The 17,735-nt window shown below is 30.8% G+C and overlaps 1 protein-coding gene across 3 annotated transcripts in view; it reads right to left on the reverse strand.

Annotated features, from left to right (window-relative positions):
• Positions 1 to 17,735, reverse strand: part of LOC114324368 (clavesin-1-like) — a 70,385-nt gene that overhangs the window by 6,924 nt on the left and 45,726 nt on the right. For all 3 annotated transcript variants that reach the window (XM_028272184.2, XM_050646279.1, XM_050646278.1), the window contains exons 3-5: positions 16,188 to 16,282; positions 15,237 to 15,387; positions 11,765 to 11,958 (exon numbers count right to left, since the gene is read on the reverse strand). In XM_028272184.2, coding sequence (XP_028127985.1) covers positions 11,765 to 11,958; positions 15,237 to 15,387; positions 16,188 to 16,282 — 440 coding nt within the window. The remainder of the gene's footprint in view (positions 1 to 11,764; positions 11,959 to 15,236; positions 15,388 to 16,187; positions 16,283 to 17,735) is intronic.

Here is a 17,735-nt window from a genome sequence, read left to right on the forward strand (position 1 = left end):
GTAATCCGGGCCCAGATTATGTTATTAAAACGTAAACAATTATATGTAGTAAATGAAATTAGTTATTAAAATGCAGTATGCAAGCAAAATACAATTAATTAAATATACCTTTATATTACTACTTAAGTTGGAAACATATGGGAAACTTTTTTATTATTAATTTTACGACAAAAAGTTATTCTTCATAAAAAGTTTTTCATGCTCTAAAAATTAAGATTCAATCATCAGATATCAAATTTTATCAATATTATACGAGGTATGTCAAAAAATATACGTTCAAGGGTAACGTACCTTTATTTCTCTGAATATCGAAAATTCTTATTATGGAAAGTTGTTTGGAATTAAAAACTAAGATCAAATATGCAATTACATGCTTCTTATTGAAAAAGAAAATATTTTACAAATTTTTTTCAAAGGACATCGCACACATCTTATGGAAAATATAATGTCACTCAAATTCAATAAAATTTATACGAATAGATTCGTTTTAAATTAACGGTCAAATCTTATCATTGCCCCAACTCTTAATTATGATTAATTACGGCGCAAATTGCAATTAAAGTTTATCGAAATCACATTTTTGGAGTCAGTAAAACTGTCAGTTACAATCACTATTGCTCTGGGTGCTATTCAAAAGAGCTTAAACCCCGCTGGGCCTAAGCGGATAAGTGAAACTAATCCGCTGATTTATGGAGTACCGAAAATTTGGGTATTATAAAATATTTTTTCTCTCTCTAACTTATGTACGTATCCATTTGATTTCAGATTTATTTATATCAATTTCTGCTCTTATTATTGAAAATATGGAGTTGGCTAGTATGTATCTTTATATTTCACAATATTTCAAATAGATGGATGTAATTTCATATTGAAACATTGTTTTTAATTCTAAACAACTTTTTGTAATAACAATTTTCAATATTGTGACAAAGGTACTTTACTCCTGAGTGAAATTCATATTTTTTGACATACCTCGTATAAAATTAATAAAATGTGATATCCGATGGTTGCATCTTAGGGCTTAGGACATACAGAGATTTTTACAAAGAATACCTTTTTTCGTAAAAGTTTTAATAAAAGAGTTATCTTATGTGTAATAAATAAAAACGAAGTTAAGTGTCCATAGATTTGAGAAAAGTTTGGAAAATATTTTTTTAATTAGAAGCATATCATTGCATATTTGATCTTAGTTTTTAATTACAAACAATTTTTCATAATAAGAATTTTCTATATTCAGAGAAATAACCCTACCCTTTGAAATAACTTTACCCTTGAACGAAATTCATATTTTTTGACATACCTCGTATAATATTAATAAAATTTGATATTTAATGATTGAATCTTAGGTTTTAGAGCACGCAGAACTTTTTATGAAGAATAACTTTTTTTCGTAAAATTAATAATAAAAAAGTTTTCCATATGTTTCCAACTTAAGTAGACACGCTGTATAATAATTGCATATCATATCAATATTGTGGAGTAATATATAATTTTTCTTCTTCAATGACAGTAGGTATGAAATATACGTCAATTTGACAATTTCAATTGACAATATGAATTATTTAAGAAAGTTGCAATATTTCTCCGCTATTCTCGCACGATCGTTTCTCGTATCCCCTCCAAGAACTTGCACACAGCGAATAGTTACTTTCGAGTATTCGTTACAAATCGTTACTTCTGTATAAAGTAATAATTTACAGTATTCGTTACTTTGATTACTATGATTACTTTTGTTACTTTTGTATTTGAGTACCGGTAATCATATCGAGGATCGTATTTCTCAGTAGTAGGTAATTTGGATAGGTGTAGATATAGATCTAGATAAAAATATAGGGTTCTCGCATTCGATCTTTGTTAGGACATACATTACATATTTTACGTATACCATTATACTTCCCTTTTTCCCCGTTTCATATTCTATCTTCTCCTCACCCTCACACCCTTAAAACGCTTCATACCGATAACGATATTCGATAACACTCGTAAAATACCGGTCCCGTCCGTTACTCGCTCTGATACGATTGGTACGAAGTAACGAAGTAATCTAAGTAATCAAAGTGAAGATTTGCCTCTCTGTATAGTAATCGTTACTTTCGGTATTCGTAAGTAACGAGTACTTTGTAACGAATAGTTACTTTTTCAACATCTCTACTTGTTTATTGCCTAGGAGGCTGGCAGACGGTTATTACTTAACAATATTTTAGTTAACAAATTACAAAACTAAACAAAGAAATACACAACAGCAACTATAGAAATTAATTTTCAATATATTTCACCTTATTCCAGGTTTGGATTTCACTCCGGAGATCGTTCTCAAAATTAAATCAGACAATTTTTTTTAATTTGGCCAAATTTCAGAACAATATTCTATCTCAGGCATTTTTTCAGAATTCTACAAAATATTCTTTACTTTTTAAGAAAATTATCCCTCGTTAAATACACTTAAATGCTAAATGAACTTTGATATAGAAATTGCATTTATGTTTGTAACAAACTAATGAGTAATGTTTTAAAATTAGCACCATTCCAAACAAAGTTGGAAAAGTGGATCTAAAAATGTTATTTACTATGCCGTTGTGCTACTTTTACTTTGTTTCCTATTGACTGTAGACTGTAGACTTTTTGTTAGTAAATACACCATAAATAGTTCAAGATTTATCGAACATTTAAATTTTAAATCGTACCAATGTTGCCATATCAGAAACTACTAAAGTAAATTGATACAAAAGTCAGTAGAAGAAAAGGTAACGTTACATTGTTTTATATGTTTCGATATTGGCAAAAATGGCATTATTAAAGATAATATTACTATCAAAATAATATCTTAAAGGCATCTATGGAGTAAATAAATAGTCTACTTTTAGAGCATATACAGGGTGGGGCATTAGTGTGACAAAGTCCAATTACTCGTTTGTCGTAACAGATACGAAAAAAAGTTATTTAGGTAAAAGTTGGGGCACATATAGTAACATAATTTAAAAATATTTTCAAATATACAGGGGCGTCCGTGTTGACAGGGTGACACAAACTTATGTTTTTTTTTAAATAGAACACCCTGAATATTTTTACATTTTTGGATTCTCCTCAATGTTTTCTTTCCTAAAATATATAATTTTGTAATAATATACGAGGTAGTTTAAAAGTTAATTACGTTTTTTTGTTAATTTCGTAATAACATCTACACCCTGTAGAATTGTAGTGACTTGACATCAAATTTTCTATTTATATTTAAACGGTTTTTAATACAGTCTACTACTCTTAATCATTAACAGTATAGCGAAATGTTTAATTTTAGTATACAGGGTGGGTCGAAACTCGGAATGAGTATTTTCTGAGTTTTATTAAATGGAACACCCTGTATTTTAGTATTGGAATTAAAAATGATATTTTATGGTACTTTTTGATTTCTTAAGCATTCCCTATATATAAGTGCTTTAATTTGTAAGTTATTCGTGATTATTTAAGCCAAACATTAATTGCAACAAAAATTACGTGAAATTTTATTAGATGGTCGTGAAAATATCCAATCAAAAATAATTTTTCGAAAAAAAATACATAATAATCTAGCCTGATCTTTAATTTATTAATATTGGATGAGATATCCAAATACATTCGTAGTTAAAGTTGTTGGTGCTTTTTGGAAATATTAATCAAACATACAAATTTCTCCCTTACGATACAAAATTTGCTTAAACATTTGACATTATACTATTTATATAGTTCCAGTTGATTTGTTACCTTTACTAATATTAATTTTTCTAATGAGGAACTGATTAAAATGGCCTTGTGCTAGGAGAGTATAACAAAAATGAGCTACTTGAAATAAGAAATTATTATCAGCAAATCCCTGATAGACGACAACCAAAAAGAGAAAAAAAATACCAAGTTTCTTGTAAAAGGTATATATTAAAATACCCTAAATAAGGGTCACAATACAAAACGTTTTCGGATTAAGGAATCCATCATCAGTGTTTAAAAGCCCTAAAATTAAGTATAACCTAATTAAATGAGATAAAAGTTAAAATTGACAGAGGTTTTCAAGAACAAGAGGCCATACTTACAAAATTTGCATGCCTGAGCCACCAAAATGTATAGGGTAAAAACCCTTTAAATGTAAATAATAAAGATATTTTACATATTATTACATAATATCAGATTTATCATAATCTAAGTGTCCAGTCCGTTGAAACCGTTCTAGTATATTTTTAAACGTTTCTCTTCTGAGTTGTCGTCTATCAGGGAATTTCTGATGAAAAATTCTTATTGCTACTCGTAGTAGCACATTTTTGTTATACTCCACTAGCACAAAATGTATAGGGTAAAACCCCTTTAAATGTAAATAATAAAGATATTTTACATATTATTACATAATATGTAAAATATCTTTATTATTTACATTTATCCATATTATTACATAATATGTAAAATATCTTTATTATTTACATTTAAAGGGTTTTTACCCTATACATTTTGGTGGCTCAGGCATGCAAATTTTGTAAGTATGGCCTCTTGTTCTTGAAAACCTCTGTCAATTTTAACTTTTATCTCATTTAATTAGGTTATACTTAATTTTAGGGCTTTTAAACACTGATGATGGATTCCTTAATCCGAAAACGTTTTGTATTGTGACCCTTATTTAGGGTATTTTAATATATACCTTTTACAAGAAACTTGGTATTTTTGTGATTTATGGTATACAGCCAGCTACAGGAAGTTTATTTTCCTCGTGGATTTTAATCAAAAAGAGAAACTTTTGAAAGTATACTAAAACGGTTTCAACAGACTAGATACTTAGATTGTAAGAACGGTTGTACTAATATGCATATCCTCAGTGACACTAAATATTACATTTAATTCCTGTTTTCTTCACTTACAATAGTTTTTGCTCGATCAGATTTATCATAATCTAAGTGGCCAGTCCGTTGAAACCGTTCTAGTATATTTTTAAACGTTTCTCTTCTTAGTTGTAGTCTATCAGGGAATTTCTGATGAAAAATTCTTATTGCTACTCGTAGTAGCACATTTTTGTTATACTCCACTAGCACAAAAATCTTATCAATCAGTTCCTCATTAGAAAAATTCATATTAGTAATAGTAACAAAGCAACTGGAACTATAAAAAGAGTATAATGTCAAATTTTTAAGGAAATTTAGTGTCATAGCCGACTAGGTAGGATATTTTATGTTTTTATTAATATTTTGCGCAATAACAATCTTACCTGCGAATTTATTTGGATATCTCATCCAATATTAATAAATTAAGGATCAGGCTAGATTACGATTTTTTCTTCGAAAAATTATTTTTGATTGAATATTTTCACTGCCACCTAATAAAATTTCAAGTAATTTTTCTTGTAATTAATGTTTGGCTCAAAGAATCACGAATAACTTACAAATTAAAGCACTTAGGTATAGGGAATGCTTAAGAAATAAAAAAGTATTATAAAATATCATTTAATTACAATACTAAAATACAGGGTGTTCTATTTAAGAAAACTAAGAAAATACTCATTCCGACTTTCGACCAACCCTTTATACTAAAATTGAACATTTCGTTATACTGTTAATGTTTAACAATAGTAGACTATATTTAAAATCGTGTGAACTAAAAATAAAATTTTGATATCAAATTACTACAATTCTACAGGGTGTAAATATTGCTACGAAATTAACAAGAAAACGTAATTATATGTATATATATATGCATATAATTATATGTATATATGTATAATATTACAAAACTATATATTTTAAGAATGGAAACATTGAGGAGAATCGAAAAATGTAAAAATATACAGGGTGTTCCATTTAAAAAACATAAATTTGTGTCACCCTGTCAATACGCACGCCCCTGTATATTTAAAAATATTTTTAAATTATGGTCCTATCAGTTCCCCAACTTTTACCAAATAACTTTTTTTCGTATCTCTTACGACAAACGAGTAATTGGACTTTGTCATAATAATGCCCCACCCTGTATGTAGATACCTCTAGGAATAATCAAAACGATCGAAAATATCTAAATACCAGAACAACACGATAAAAGTAAAAGTAGAAGAACTAACTGTTTCAATTGAAGCTGGAAATGGAATAAGGAGGAAAATTCACTGAGCCTTCTATTGTTCAGTCTGATCATGGATAAAATAATCAAAAAGTAAGAAGAAACAAAAATACCAAATAGAAGAAAAACAACTTAAAATAATCTGCTACGCAGACGACGCGAATAATCTCTCAAACTGAAGATGATTTACAATCTTCTGCACCTTACAATGTATGCTTTACCAATTTAATATAACCGTCAAAAAATTTTACATGTTAATTTCCCCAAAAAAGATGCATGATAATATATAATAGCAAATCTGCTATCTTATCTACATCTTATAAGATGTAAATTGGAGCTGAAGGGTCAGATAATAGAACAAGTCATGGAGTATAAATATCTAGGTATCACACCATCTAGCTACGGAAAGCTAGTGACAAAGTGGAAAATCAAGTGAATAGACCCAACAGACCAGCAGGATGCCCGAATGAAACAATATGGAGAAATAAAAAGCTCTGGATAGAAATGAAAGGCAAAATTTACAAGACGATCATCAGATCAATATTGACATACGCGGAAGAAGCACGACCCGACACAGAGAAAATAAAAAGTAGACTAGAAACAGCAGAGATGAAAACCCTCAGAAAAATTGATCAAACCAAGAGCCAGAGCTAGAATAGAAGAGCAGAATAAAACGATCATACCTTCAATGCGAAGATTGCGAAGTCGATCAGTGGGAAGACGAAAACTTACTGGAGGCACTATGATGTCCACTTAACCCGGCACCTGCCACGTGGGGTGCTACCAGCACCCCATAACACATTTTCATCAAATATTTGGGGTTTCCAGTTTATTAGCCGTGCTGGGCGTCATAGTAGCTTTCTATAATATTATATAGCTTAGATCTGTTTGCGTTTGAAGTGGTTATTTAGTGTCATTCTAAACTTGTAGCTCTGAAGTCGAATTGGGGTGTCATCATCTGGCAGTTTAAGTTTTAATTTTTTTTGTATTTTTGATAAACAGGTCAGATTTACATTTTTAATTGTAATAACTGAGTTAAATTATTAATATAGTCTCTATACTCAAAAAATCTTAATTTTTTTAGATATTTTACTTCACTTCAGGATATCAAGAACTGTGCAAGAAAGAGAAGAGCAGAATAAAACGATCATACATTCAATGCGAAGATTGCGAAGTCGATCAGTGGGAAGACGAAAACTTACTGGAGGTACTATGATGTCCACTTAATCCGGCACCTGCCACGTGGGGTGCTACCAGCACCCCATAACACATTTTCATCAAATATTTGGGGTTTCCAGTTTATTAGCCGTGCTGGGCGTCATAGTAGCTTTCTATAATATTATACAGCATATATCTGTTTGCGTTTGAAGTGGTTATTTAGTGTCATTCTAAACTTGTAGCTCTGAAGTCGAATTGGGGTGTCATCATCTGGCAGGTTAAGTTTTAATTTTTTTTGTATTTTTGATAAACAGGTCAGATTTACATTTTTAATTGTAATAACTGAGTTAAATTATTAATATAGTCTCTATACTCAAAAAATCTTAATTTTTTTAGATATTTTACTTCACTTCATTTATTATGGGTTGGTACCTGCTAATTTGCTTATAACACCTTTTTAACTTTATTCTTTAACTTTTATAATATATTAGTAGCTAATAAGTTAATAAAACATGTTTTTTTTTATATTCTTGTGTAACTCAACACATTAATTTATTTATAAACAAGTAGATCACAGAAAATTTTTAAGGGCTGCTGTGAGCACCCCACGTGGCAGTTGACGCCTTGCAAACCCATGCCGGGTTAAAAAGAAGAAGGAGAGCACAGCATGAACTAACCAACAAAGATTAAAAAAATGCAATTTTCTTTATTATAGAGAAGGAAAAAGAAGTAGACTAAAAAATAAATTACCTCTTTTCGAATAACATTTAATAGCATTTTGCATTTACGTAAAATTTGCCAATACCTTTTTGTATTTTTACTTATAGTGGAGTGCAATTAGAACGAAAATATGCATTGTTTCGAAAAAATTCAAACAAGCTTATATTTTTCTAAAACCTTTTTTGTTAGTTTATATACATGTTATAGTAAAAAGCTCTACTCGCAGATTTTGCCGCTAATTGTTTATTAATTGTTTAAACAATAACAATTGTTTTGTATAAATAATTTTGAAAATATCGTTGAATTCATCATTTTACTTTGATCAAATATGTTTCTATTTTGTTTTTGGTTATGCTGAATCCGAATATGGCATTACAATTTGCAAATTCTTATACAGAAGCTCTTATACAGTATGTTTGCGTAGCTAGGTACCACAGGGAAAACTTTTTTATTATCAATTTTACGAAAAAAAGTTATTCTTCATAAAATGCTCTACCTGGTCTAGAATCTAAGATACAACCATCAGATATCAAACTTTTTTAGTTTTATACGAGGTATGTAAGTAATATGCATTTTTCTTAAGTTAAGTGCCTTTATTATTCACAATATTTTAATTAGAAGGATGTTATTGAACACTGAAACATATGTTTTAATTCCAAACAACTTTTTTTAATAACAATTTTCGATATTGTGAATTATAAAGGTACTTTACTCTTGAGTGAAATTCATATTTTTTGACATAATAAAATTTTATATTTGATGGTTGCATCTTAGATTATATACGATGCAGAGTATTTTATAAGGAATAACTTTTTTCGTAAGACTGACAATAAAAAAGATATCAATAGGTTCCAAGTTACGCAGACATACTGTAAGAAGTAAAAAAATTTTTTTGTTGTACATTTATTATTGTTGAAGCTTATTATTAAATGTATTTAGGTAAGTTTTACAGAAAAAAGCTTTGATCACTTTGTATAAAAATTTTTTTAGCTGGTAATTTTCGGTGTTTGTATTATATTTTTGTTATCCTTCTTAATTTTCTTAAAAAGAAATAGTTTATTTTATTTCTAAAGTAAAATAATTCAGTGCGTTTTAAAGACTACATCCTAATCTTAAAAAAAAAACACCTACAAAACTGTAATAGATCTGTTCAAACTTGAGTAATGCCGTCTTAAAGTGGTGTTAATTCTGTAAAACTATGAAATTTTCAAAAATTACATTTTTTTAGAAGTCGTATCATTTGAATTAAATTTTTGAGATTTTTTTGACTAAAACATTGTTTAGTAAGATGTTTGAAAGGTAAGTTGTGCAAAATTTAGAGTTTTATAAGCAAAATTGTATTAGTTACACATTTTCAAATCATTTTTAAACAAAATTCATGTAAGTCTCAATTTCAGCCCACACCGTACTTATGCCCATACATTTTATTTCTTTTTATTATAACCATAAGATAGTTTCTTTATTCTTCTTTCATGTCCAATTTGTAAAATTTCATTTGATCGATTAGTTAAAGAATTACATTAAAATAACTCAACCGTGCAGTTTGCCGTACGCTAGTTTACAGTGCGCCAATGTTTGTGAGAAGGGTGACTTTAGCGTTAAAAATAAAAATTATAGAAGCTACAGATTTAATTTTACAAAAATCTTTATACAAGGTTTTTTTGTAAAATTTTCTGAATTTTGCAATGGTCAAGTCAGTTTTTTTCTAAAGTTTATATGTTCGGAGTTATTTAAAAAAACATCTAATAAAGCAGTTCTTTTGTTTAATAAAAAATGAAGCACCCACTTCTCGAGTAGAACTTTTTGATATTTATGTTGTTTATTAAATATTTATTTCTTAATGAAATTACAAAAAGTTCTATCTTGTTTGATTTTTTCCGAAGTGAAAATCTATATGCACTGTGCACTTCCCTATTAATAGTATTAAAATTTTGCCATTTTAAACAGATCAATGCAACATTAATAAAACCGCGGAACAAACGATGAATGAGGGAAAGTGGCAACGTCGGTATTTTATAAAATTCTTGTGCCGTATTCGGTTGAACGGTACTTGACTCTCACGAATCGCTTCCTCATAGATAGATTCGAAAACTTTTTTACATAATTTACTCTCATGAGAAAGTGGTTTGAACTATATTATGTAATCAATTGTTTTAGATTTTTTAATAACAAATTTTTGATATTATGTATACAGTTTGCTAAGCGATGGATCATTAACATAATGATTATGATAGTTTTATAACAATTTTTTAATTTGTGATGGTTTGATGGGCAAACTATTATAGCATATTAGTAGGACATATTTTTATTTTCCATTATTATCGGGACGTTTTTAATATTTAAAAAAATCTTTTTAAAACTCTCAAATGGTCCTCCAAGTCTGGGGGTTGAGCGTAGAGCTAACAACCCAACCCCGGAAAAAAAGAATTGTTACGAGAGCTGAAAAAAAAACAAAAAGAGGGCGCACCTTATGTAGACGAACATAAGAACATTGTAGGAGCGATGAGATATCACTAAGGCACTCGTAACAAATAATATGGACATACCAGGTATCTATATCTGTAGAGAAGGAAGGGTGAGTCAAGTCGTACAGCACTTAGGCCACAATTGACCCATTGTGCATCCTCCGTGGAGGTTGTCGTTCTTAGCTCATTGTCCATCCTGCCATTTCCAGGAATGTGGACAAGTTATCAGTTACATCTCTCTTATGTGAACAGGTGTAAGTCGTCTGGTGTGGGCGTATTGACAATAACTCCAGACATTCACATAGGACATGCTCGACAATTTAGTGTCGTCTACTTCACACTTCCTGCAAAGAGGTGGGTCTACTAGCCCCAGTGTTGAGGTGTTTGGTTAGCTGACAATGACCAGTTAAAAAACCAACAGTCAAGCGTAGGTTTTTCCTTGCCATTCGTAAGTACTTATTTGATGCTGACTTTTCAAGATTCCTTAATGTTACCCTGACAAGTCTATACCCATTCTCCTCTTCCCATATTTTCACGGCTTGCGTGTGGGTATGACATTTGAAAATTTTCGCGATTGTGATAGTTGAATAGCCAAAAGATCACTAGGTCCTAAGAGACTTAGACCTGTCGCCTTCCTAGTTAGTTGGTCAGCAATGCGGTTGCCTTCACCCCATTGCGTCCCTCAACCCACCTCAGGATGAAGTTATTACCATCCAAAGTTTGAGTTTGACTTAAGACACTCCATTGCTAACCCGAGGTTAGTGGCGCTTGTCTGCTGTCCGTGCAGATTTTTATGGTTTTCTCGGTCATACCTTTCGAGTTATCTCTTTTGCGGCTATGGAAATACCAGCCAATTCTGTCTGAACTGCGATGGCGTTTTTTTCCATACCCCACTTTGTTCTTAGATTCAGTGATCTGAAGTATATTTTGAGTTTTCTTCCATTTTGGAGCCATCGGCGTATATGCAATACGCATTAGCCACGTTTGACTTGCTGTCTTGTTTCGATTTTGTATGTTTTGTTGACAACAAACTTAGGTTTGATTGAGTCACAACCTGCCTGTAGCAAGAGTAGCGCATCTAGCTCTCCTCGCCAGAATCGACATCTCAATGGTCCCATTCCTATAAAGGTTCGCACTAACTGAGGGAAATCGCATTATTGTCACGAGCATCACCTCTTATGTCTAGAGGGGTGATGCCAATGAGCAACTCCATTGCAGCACCTGGTGTTTTTATATGGCACCTGTTATAGAATAACTAGGGGAAACAAGGACTAGCGGGAACAGATTTGTTAGTTGTTTAAAACAAAATTTTAGAATCAACGGAAATCAAATTCTATTACTAATAGTAAAAAATTACTTACCACCATTACTTGTACAACTTTGCTGGCTACAGATGGCGTCATGTGCCATGCTTGTTTTAAGGAGAGACCGCCGAGGTCCCACATGCCGATTCCGCCTAGAATTTGAGCCCTTTGTTCAAGTATAGCCAGTTCTAATACTAACATAGTCGCTGCAAAAATTTCGTCTGAAGAAAATTTAGCTGGATCCCAATTACCTAAAATAATAAGATAATCGTATTATTAACCACTTGATAAAATAGAGGATACCCATTTTGATGGGCACCAGTTGCTAACCTAAGGTCCGTTTAGAGAGGTGCTCTCCGGGCCAGCAACCCCCTAGTTGAGAGCTTTACGTTGTTATGACGTAAATCACCTTTTTAAACATTCTTTAATATTATCAGCAGCAATGTAATATAATAACAATTTTTATAGCATTTAAAGACTTTTCACCCATATAGTCCAAGTAAGTATATATAATATAATCAAATATATATAATCAAATTCCCTTCTACCTATTGGTGTCGGGATTACAATAGTAACTTAGATATTTTGTACAAATTTACGCCACTGACTTCTATTTTGTGCCAATACTTTTGCTTCTTTCCAGGATTTGCCTCTCTTTTGTAGAACTTTTCCAATAGCTTGGTCCCATGTTTCTCTTGTTCTTCCTCTCTTCCTCTTGATATTTACTTTCGCTTCCCAAATAATTTTTACCGGTCTTCTATCGTCTATTCTTTGTAAATGTCCCCACCAGCTGATTTGTCTTTTTTCTATGAATTCTAAGATTGATTCCACCTCCAGATCCTCCGTTATCTACTCATTTCTTACCCTGTCAAGTCTTGTAACTCCTCTCGCTCTTCTTAGGTACTTCATTTCCAAGTAATGAAGCTTAAAATAGGACAAAACCTCGCAATTTTTACAGAATGGATCGATTTGCTTGAAAATTTGAGAATAAGTAATGGATAGTCCAAGGATCAAAATCTATATGATGCCGAAAGGCGGTTTTACTATGGGGGTGGTTGCCACCCCATCTCGGGGGTGGAAATTTTTTATTATATTTTGAACGCAAAGCAAAAAACGTTCTATACACTTTTTTGATAAAATTAATAGTTTTCGATTTATTCGCTATCGAAAGTTTTAGTTTTATATCGAAAAAACCAATGTTTTTAATAAGTTTTCTGCTAATAACTCTAAAAGTTTTCGTTTTATCAAAACAACTTTACTTAACAAAAATGTACCTTTTAAAAAAATAATCAAATTCGCCGTTTTTAATTTTCTTTAAGACCAATAGTAATCGAGATATACTTTATTATATGTTAGCTCTTCTTCGTCAAATGTTAAATATTGTAGTTTCAAAATGAAAATACGGAAAAACTATGCATTTTTCGAGGATAACTTGTTCAGACTAATTTAAAGTATTTAAAAATATCTATCTTCAGAAATAAAAAAGTCTCTAGCTCAAAAATTAAGTGACTTATAATGAAAATAATGTCAGTCCCTATTTTTTTCAGCGAAAAAGTGCTCGGAAGCAACCTCCTAATCACCACCCTAATTAAAATTATTCATTGACCTTATTTGGTCTTCTTTCTTTTGTAGTTTGGAAAAAAATGGCTTTTTCTTTAGAATAGAAAGATTAGCATCAGAGATACGAAAACATGTTTAAATATGAAATTGTATCTTATTTAATTCCTAAGAAGTTGGTTTGCCAAAATTTTTCTACGCTAAAAATTAAGTGAGCTATTGACAATTTAAACTTGTAATAACATGCAAAAACCACCCTTTCAAAGACACCTCTCTTTGCGACTGAGGATTCTAAACAGATTTAATATTAATAGTCTTATAGATATTGTAAAATCCTACAAAATTCTTTTTTACCAAACTTTCTAAGATAAAAAATAAAAAGTTACGGTTAAAAAATCAATATATTTTTTTTTGAAAAAGTAAGGAGAAATCCAATTGGAAGCATAATAATGTAAGTTAGCGGTGTTTTTAGTCATTGGCCTTATTCATTCTTCTTTATTTTGACTGGCTTAGAATGATTAGTTTTAAAAAAACTGGAGCTAAAAGCGAATAACGAATTTTTGTAGTTTGGTAAAAAATGCCATTTTCTTTAGAATAGAAAAATTAGCATCAGAGATACGAAAAAATGTTTAAATATGAAATTGTAGGTTATTATTTAATTCCCAAGAACTAGGTTTGAAAATTTTTTTTCTACGGCAAAAATTGAGTGAATCGTAAAAGTATAATCGAAAAACATTGATTTTTTCGATATAAAACTAACACTGTCGATAGCTAATAAATCGAAAACTATTAATTTAATCAAAAAAATGTATAGAACATTTTTTGCTTAGAATCAATATTTTTATCAACTTTTGCGGTCAAAATATAATAAAAAATGTTCACCCCAGAGATGGGGTGGCAACCACCCCAGTGGTAAAAGAGCCTTTCTGCATCATATAGATTTTGATCCTTGTAGTACCCACCACTTATTCTAAAATTTTCAAGCAAATCGATCCATTCTGTAAAAATTGCGAGGTAAAAAGCTTTGATTCCTGGACTAATATATTTAGTAGCTTTTATCCTGTATAGTTTGTAGTAACACTGAAGATGGAAATTTTCATTCCGAAAACGTTATGTGATGTAGACCGAAAAGGTTATTTTTATATAGGAATTTTTTTCTTTCTTTAAGTTTTTTGCCGCCTTCCTCAAACATCTTAGCCGAGATAATATTTTGTCCTCACACATCCCCTTTTTACCTTCTGACCAATTTTCATTTTCCTCTATTTCCTCTTGTTGGTCTGCATTTAACAGATCTTCGAAGTATTCTTCCCATCTGTTTAATTTTTCTGTAGAAAAACTAGAACACAGAACTAAATGTTCTTTGTTTCTGAAATACTTTGTATTATTAGTTTTCGTTTCTCTTTTTGCTAGACATTTTTTAAATTTTTGTTTCTCTAGACTTCTTCTACGTCAACTGCTTTTCTAACTGTTCTATTTTTTCTTTCTGCCAATTCTTTTAACTTCTCTTATTCTAGCCAGGTAGTTTTAGATCGTATTTTGGATATCCTCTGCTTCTTTGTACTTTTGCTCTTTCCTCTTGCCGAAGCATTCTTCATCGAACTAGTCTTGACGTTTCTTTATAGGCACTCTGACTATACATTTTTCTGGTTCTTCTTACATGACTGTCTACAGAGCCTGCCATTCTTCTATTTGCTGCTTGGTCTGCTGAATTCTCCAACCTTTTAGTTATCTCTTCCTCTAGTCAGCTTATTGCCTGCTTCTCTTGAAGATGTTCTAATTGGTGATTTAACCTGTCTGTAACAGGTTTTGGAATTATTGGTAATCCTCGTTTTAATTTAGATATTACTGGTGTATGGTCATTGTTGGTATCTGCCCCTCTGTATCTGTCGCAATCAACTATTGCCTTACCATGTTTGCTTTCTATTTGAAGTTAAAAACAACTAAAATAAAATGAAATCAGTAAGCAACTTACCCCACCTGTATAGTAAAATCCTTCTACCATTTTGTTCTCTGTATGGGGGAACTGTAATGATACTGTCGTCTCCCATTTTAAGCATATGCTTCAAACTGACATCTTTAAAGAATTCTGGGTTGTTTTCTTTAAAGTCATAGTAATTAACAAACTAAAATGCAGACGAACAGACGGTTATTGAATATCATAAATAAATCATGTAAAAAACTAAAATATACCTATTCAACTTTTTTTAATTCAAAGAAACTCTGCCTTTGTCCGTTGTGTGGTGAACTGGGTAGCTATACGATACAGCCAAAAGAGGAAGAATAGAGGAGTAACATCTGTATAAAAATCAGAGTTCAGCTGGCCTGGCTAATAGCAATCTGTGAGGGTTATTTGTCTAGGATTACAGACGGAGATCAACAGTAGATGGAGCAGATGAGGATTTCCCAATGGCCCTGAAGGTGGAAGGGTATTAAAGGAAATATCGATAGGGAAGAGGCTTTAATTATGACGTCAACTTACTACAAATAAAATTTATTAAAACCAGAATTGCACAGTTTTATTCATGAAATAATCGCAACAGATTGCACTCGACCTCTGAAATTAATATAGAATTTTTGCTCTCGTGACACTTTGACATAATTTTAAAAACTGTCAAAGTGTCACTCGGGAAAAATTCAATAATTTCAGAGCTCTTGTGCAATTACTACTGATAATATCGCCAATTGTGTACAATATTTTTAATAATTTAAGTAAATAAATTTTAAGTTCACTCAAATTCTCGCCATTCGATTACTGCCATCGACCACATACATTCAATCTCGGTTAATTTGATTAATCGCGGCAGGTAAAGTAAAATTCTTCTTTCAGTACAATAAAGTGTTACTTTACTGCCGCAAATGAGGACAAATGAGTACAATAATGAATTACTTTAGGGACGGTTGCGTTGGCGATAAAATAACTTACCAGTCTGTGTGCTCTGCCTATTACAAACTGTCTCGCTCTAAGAAATCGTAGCAAAAATGCGTCGTCTGTCCTGTGAGGAATACATTCACCTCTTTCTGAAATCGAAGTAAAAAGAAATAAACATTTACCAATCACGATTCTGCCTACGGCTATGATCTCAAACCGCTATTAGTTCCGGTTCATAAATTTTTTGTCTTTATTTAATAAATTTGCGTTGACAATGCAGATCTAGCGTATCGCAATAAATTAGTAAGTGAATATTATAAATTTCTGGAGAAAATACCACGCCCATTTATAATATAATCAATAAATAATTGTTGTTATCTAGATATACAAGGTGTCCCGAAAAGATTGGTCATACATTTATACCACACATTCTGGAGTCAAAAATAGTTCGATTGAATCTAACTTACCTTAGTACAAATGTGCTCATAAAAAAGTTACAGCCATTTGAAGTTACAAAATGAAAATCGATTTTATTAAATCTATCGAAAAATATTAGAAATTTTTTATTGCAAATAGACATATATCATTTTTATGGCAGGAACATCTTAAAACTAAATTATAGTGAAATTTGCCTACCCCATAAAAATTTTATGGGGGTTTTGTTCCCTTAAACCCCCCAAACTTTTGTGTACGTTACAATTAATCCATTATTGTGGTACCATTAGTTAAACACAACGTTTTTAAAACTTTTTTGCCCCTTAGTATTTTTTCGATAAGCCAGTGTTTATCGAGATGCGGCTTCTTTTTTAATATATTTACATAACAATTGTATGGGGGTTTTGTTCCTTTAAACCCCCAAAATGTTTGTGTACGTTCCAATTAAGCTATTATTTTGGTACCATTAGTTAAACACAGTGCTTTTAAAACTTTTTTGCATCTTTGTCTTTTTTTGATAAGTCACCTTTTATCGAGATGTGGCTTATTTTTCAGAATATACCTAAAAATGTAAATTATAATTATAAATACATTTTTCTGCAATCGTGTTAAAAATGCAATTTTTAGCACTCCATAGGAGCGTTAAAAATGCTACTTTAAAGCACTAGTGCTTTAAAAATTTTAAGGCACTGCAGTTAAAAGTGAATTGAACATATTTATATTTCGTTTATTAACATTAATATTAATAGTACAACTTGCGCATTTTGAAAAAGGTGGTTTAAAAGGTTTTTTAAAATTTAATTTAAATTGTATTATTACATTTTTAACAAGTTTGTAGAAAAAACAAGTTTATGTAACGGTATAATATTTTCGTTAAGAATTTTTAGACATTCACCTCGAGTGTAGACAACCAGTTCTACCTTTTACGGGTGGTAGGTTTCATGGTTTCAGCAATTAACAAAAATATTGTATTTTATAAATTTATAACGTTTGTAGAAAAAATATTGTATGATATACGTGTTAAACAGTACATTTTTAAGGCACTCATGTGAAAGCTTTCACATGCGTGCCTTAAAAATGTACTTTTAACACTTATATCATAAAAATCTATTTCAGATTATTAACAGGTCTCTATAAATCGTACTTAACCATATACAAATATGTGGT

This window comes from Diabrotica virgifera, chromosome 3, assembly GCF_917563875.1.
Source record: "Diabrotica virgifera virgifera chromosome 3, PGI_DIABVI_V3a".
In the NCBI taxonomy this organism is placed as follows: domain Eukaryota; kingdom Metazoa; phylum Arthropoda; class Insecta; order Coleoptera; family Chrysomelidae; genus Diabrotica; species Diabrotica virgifera.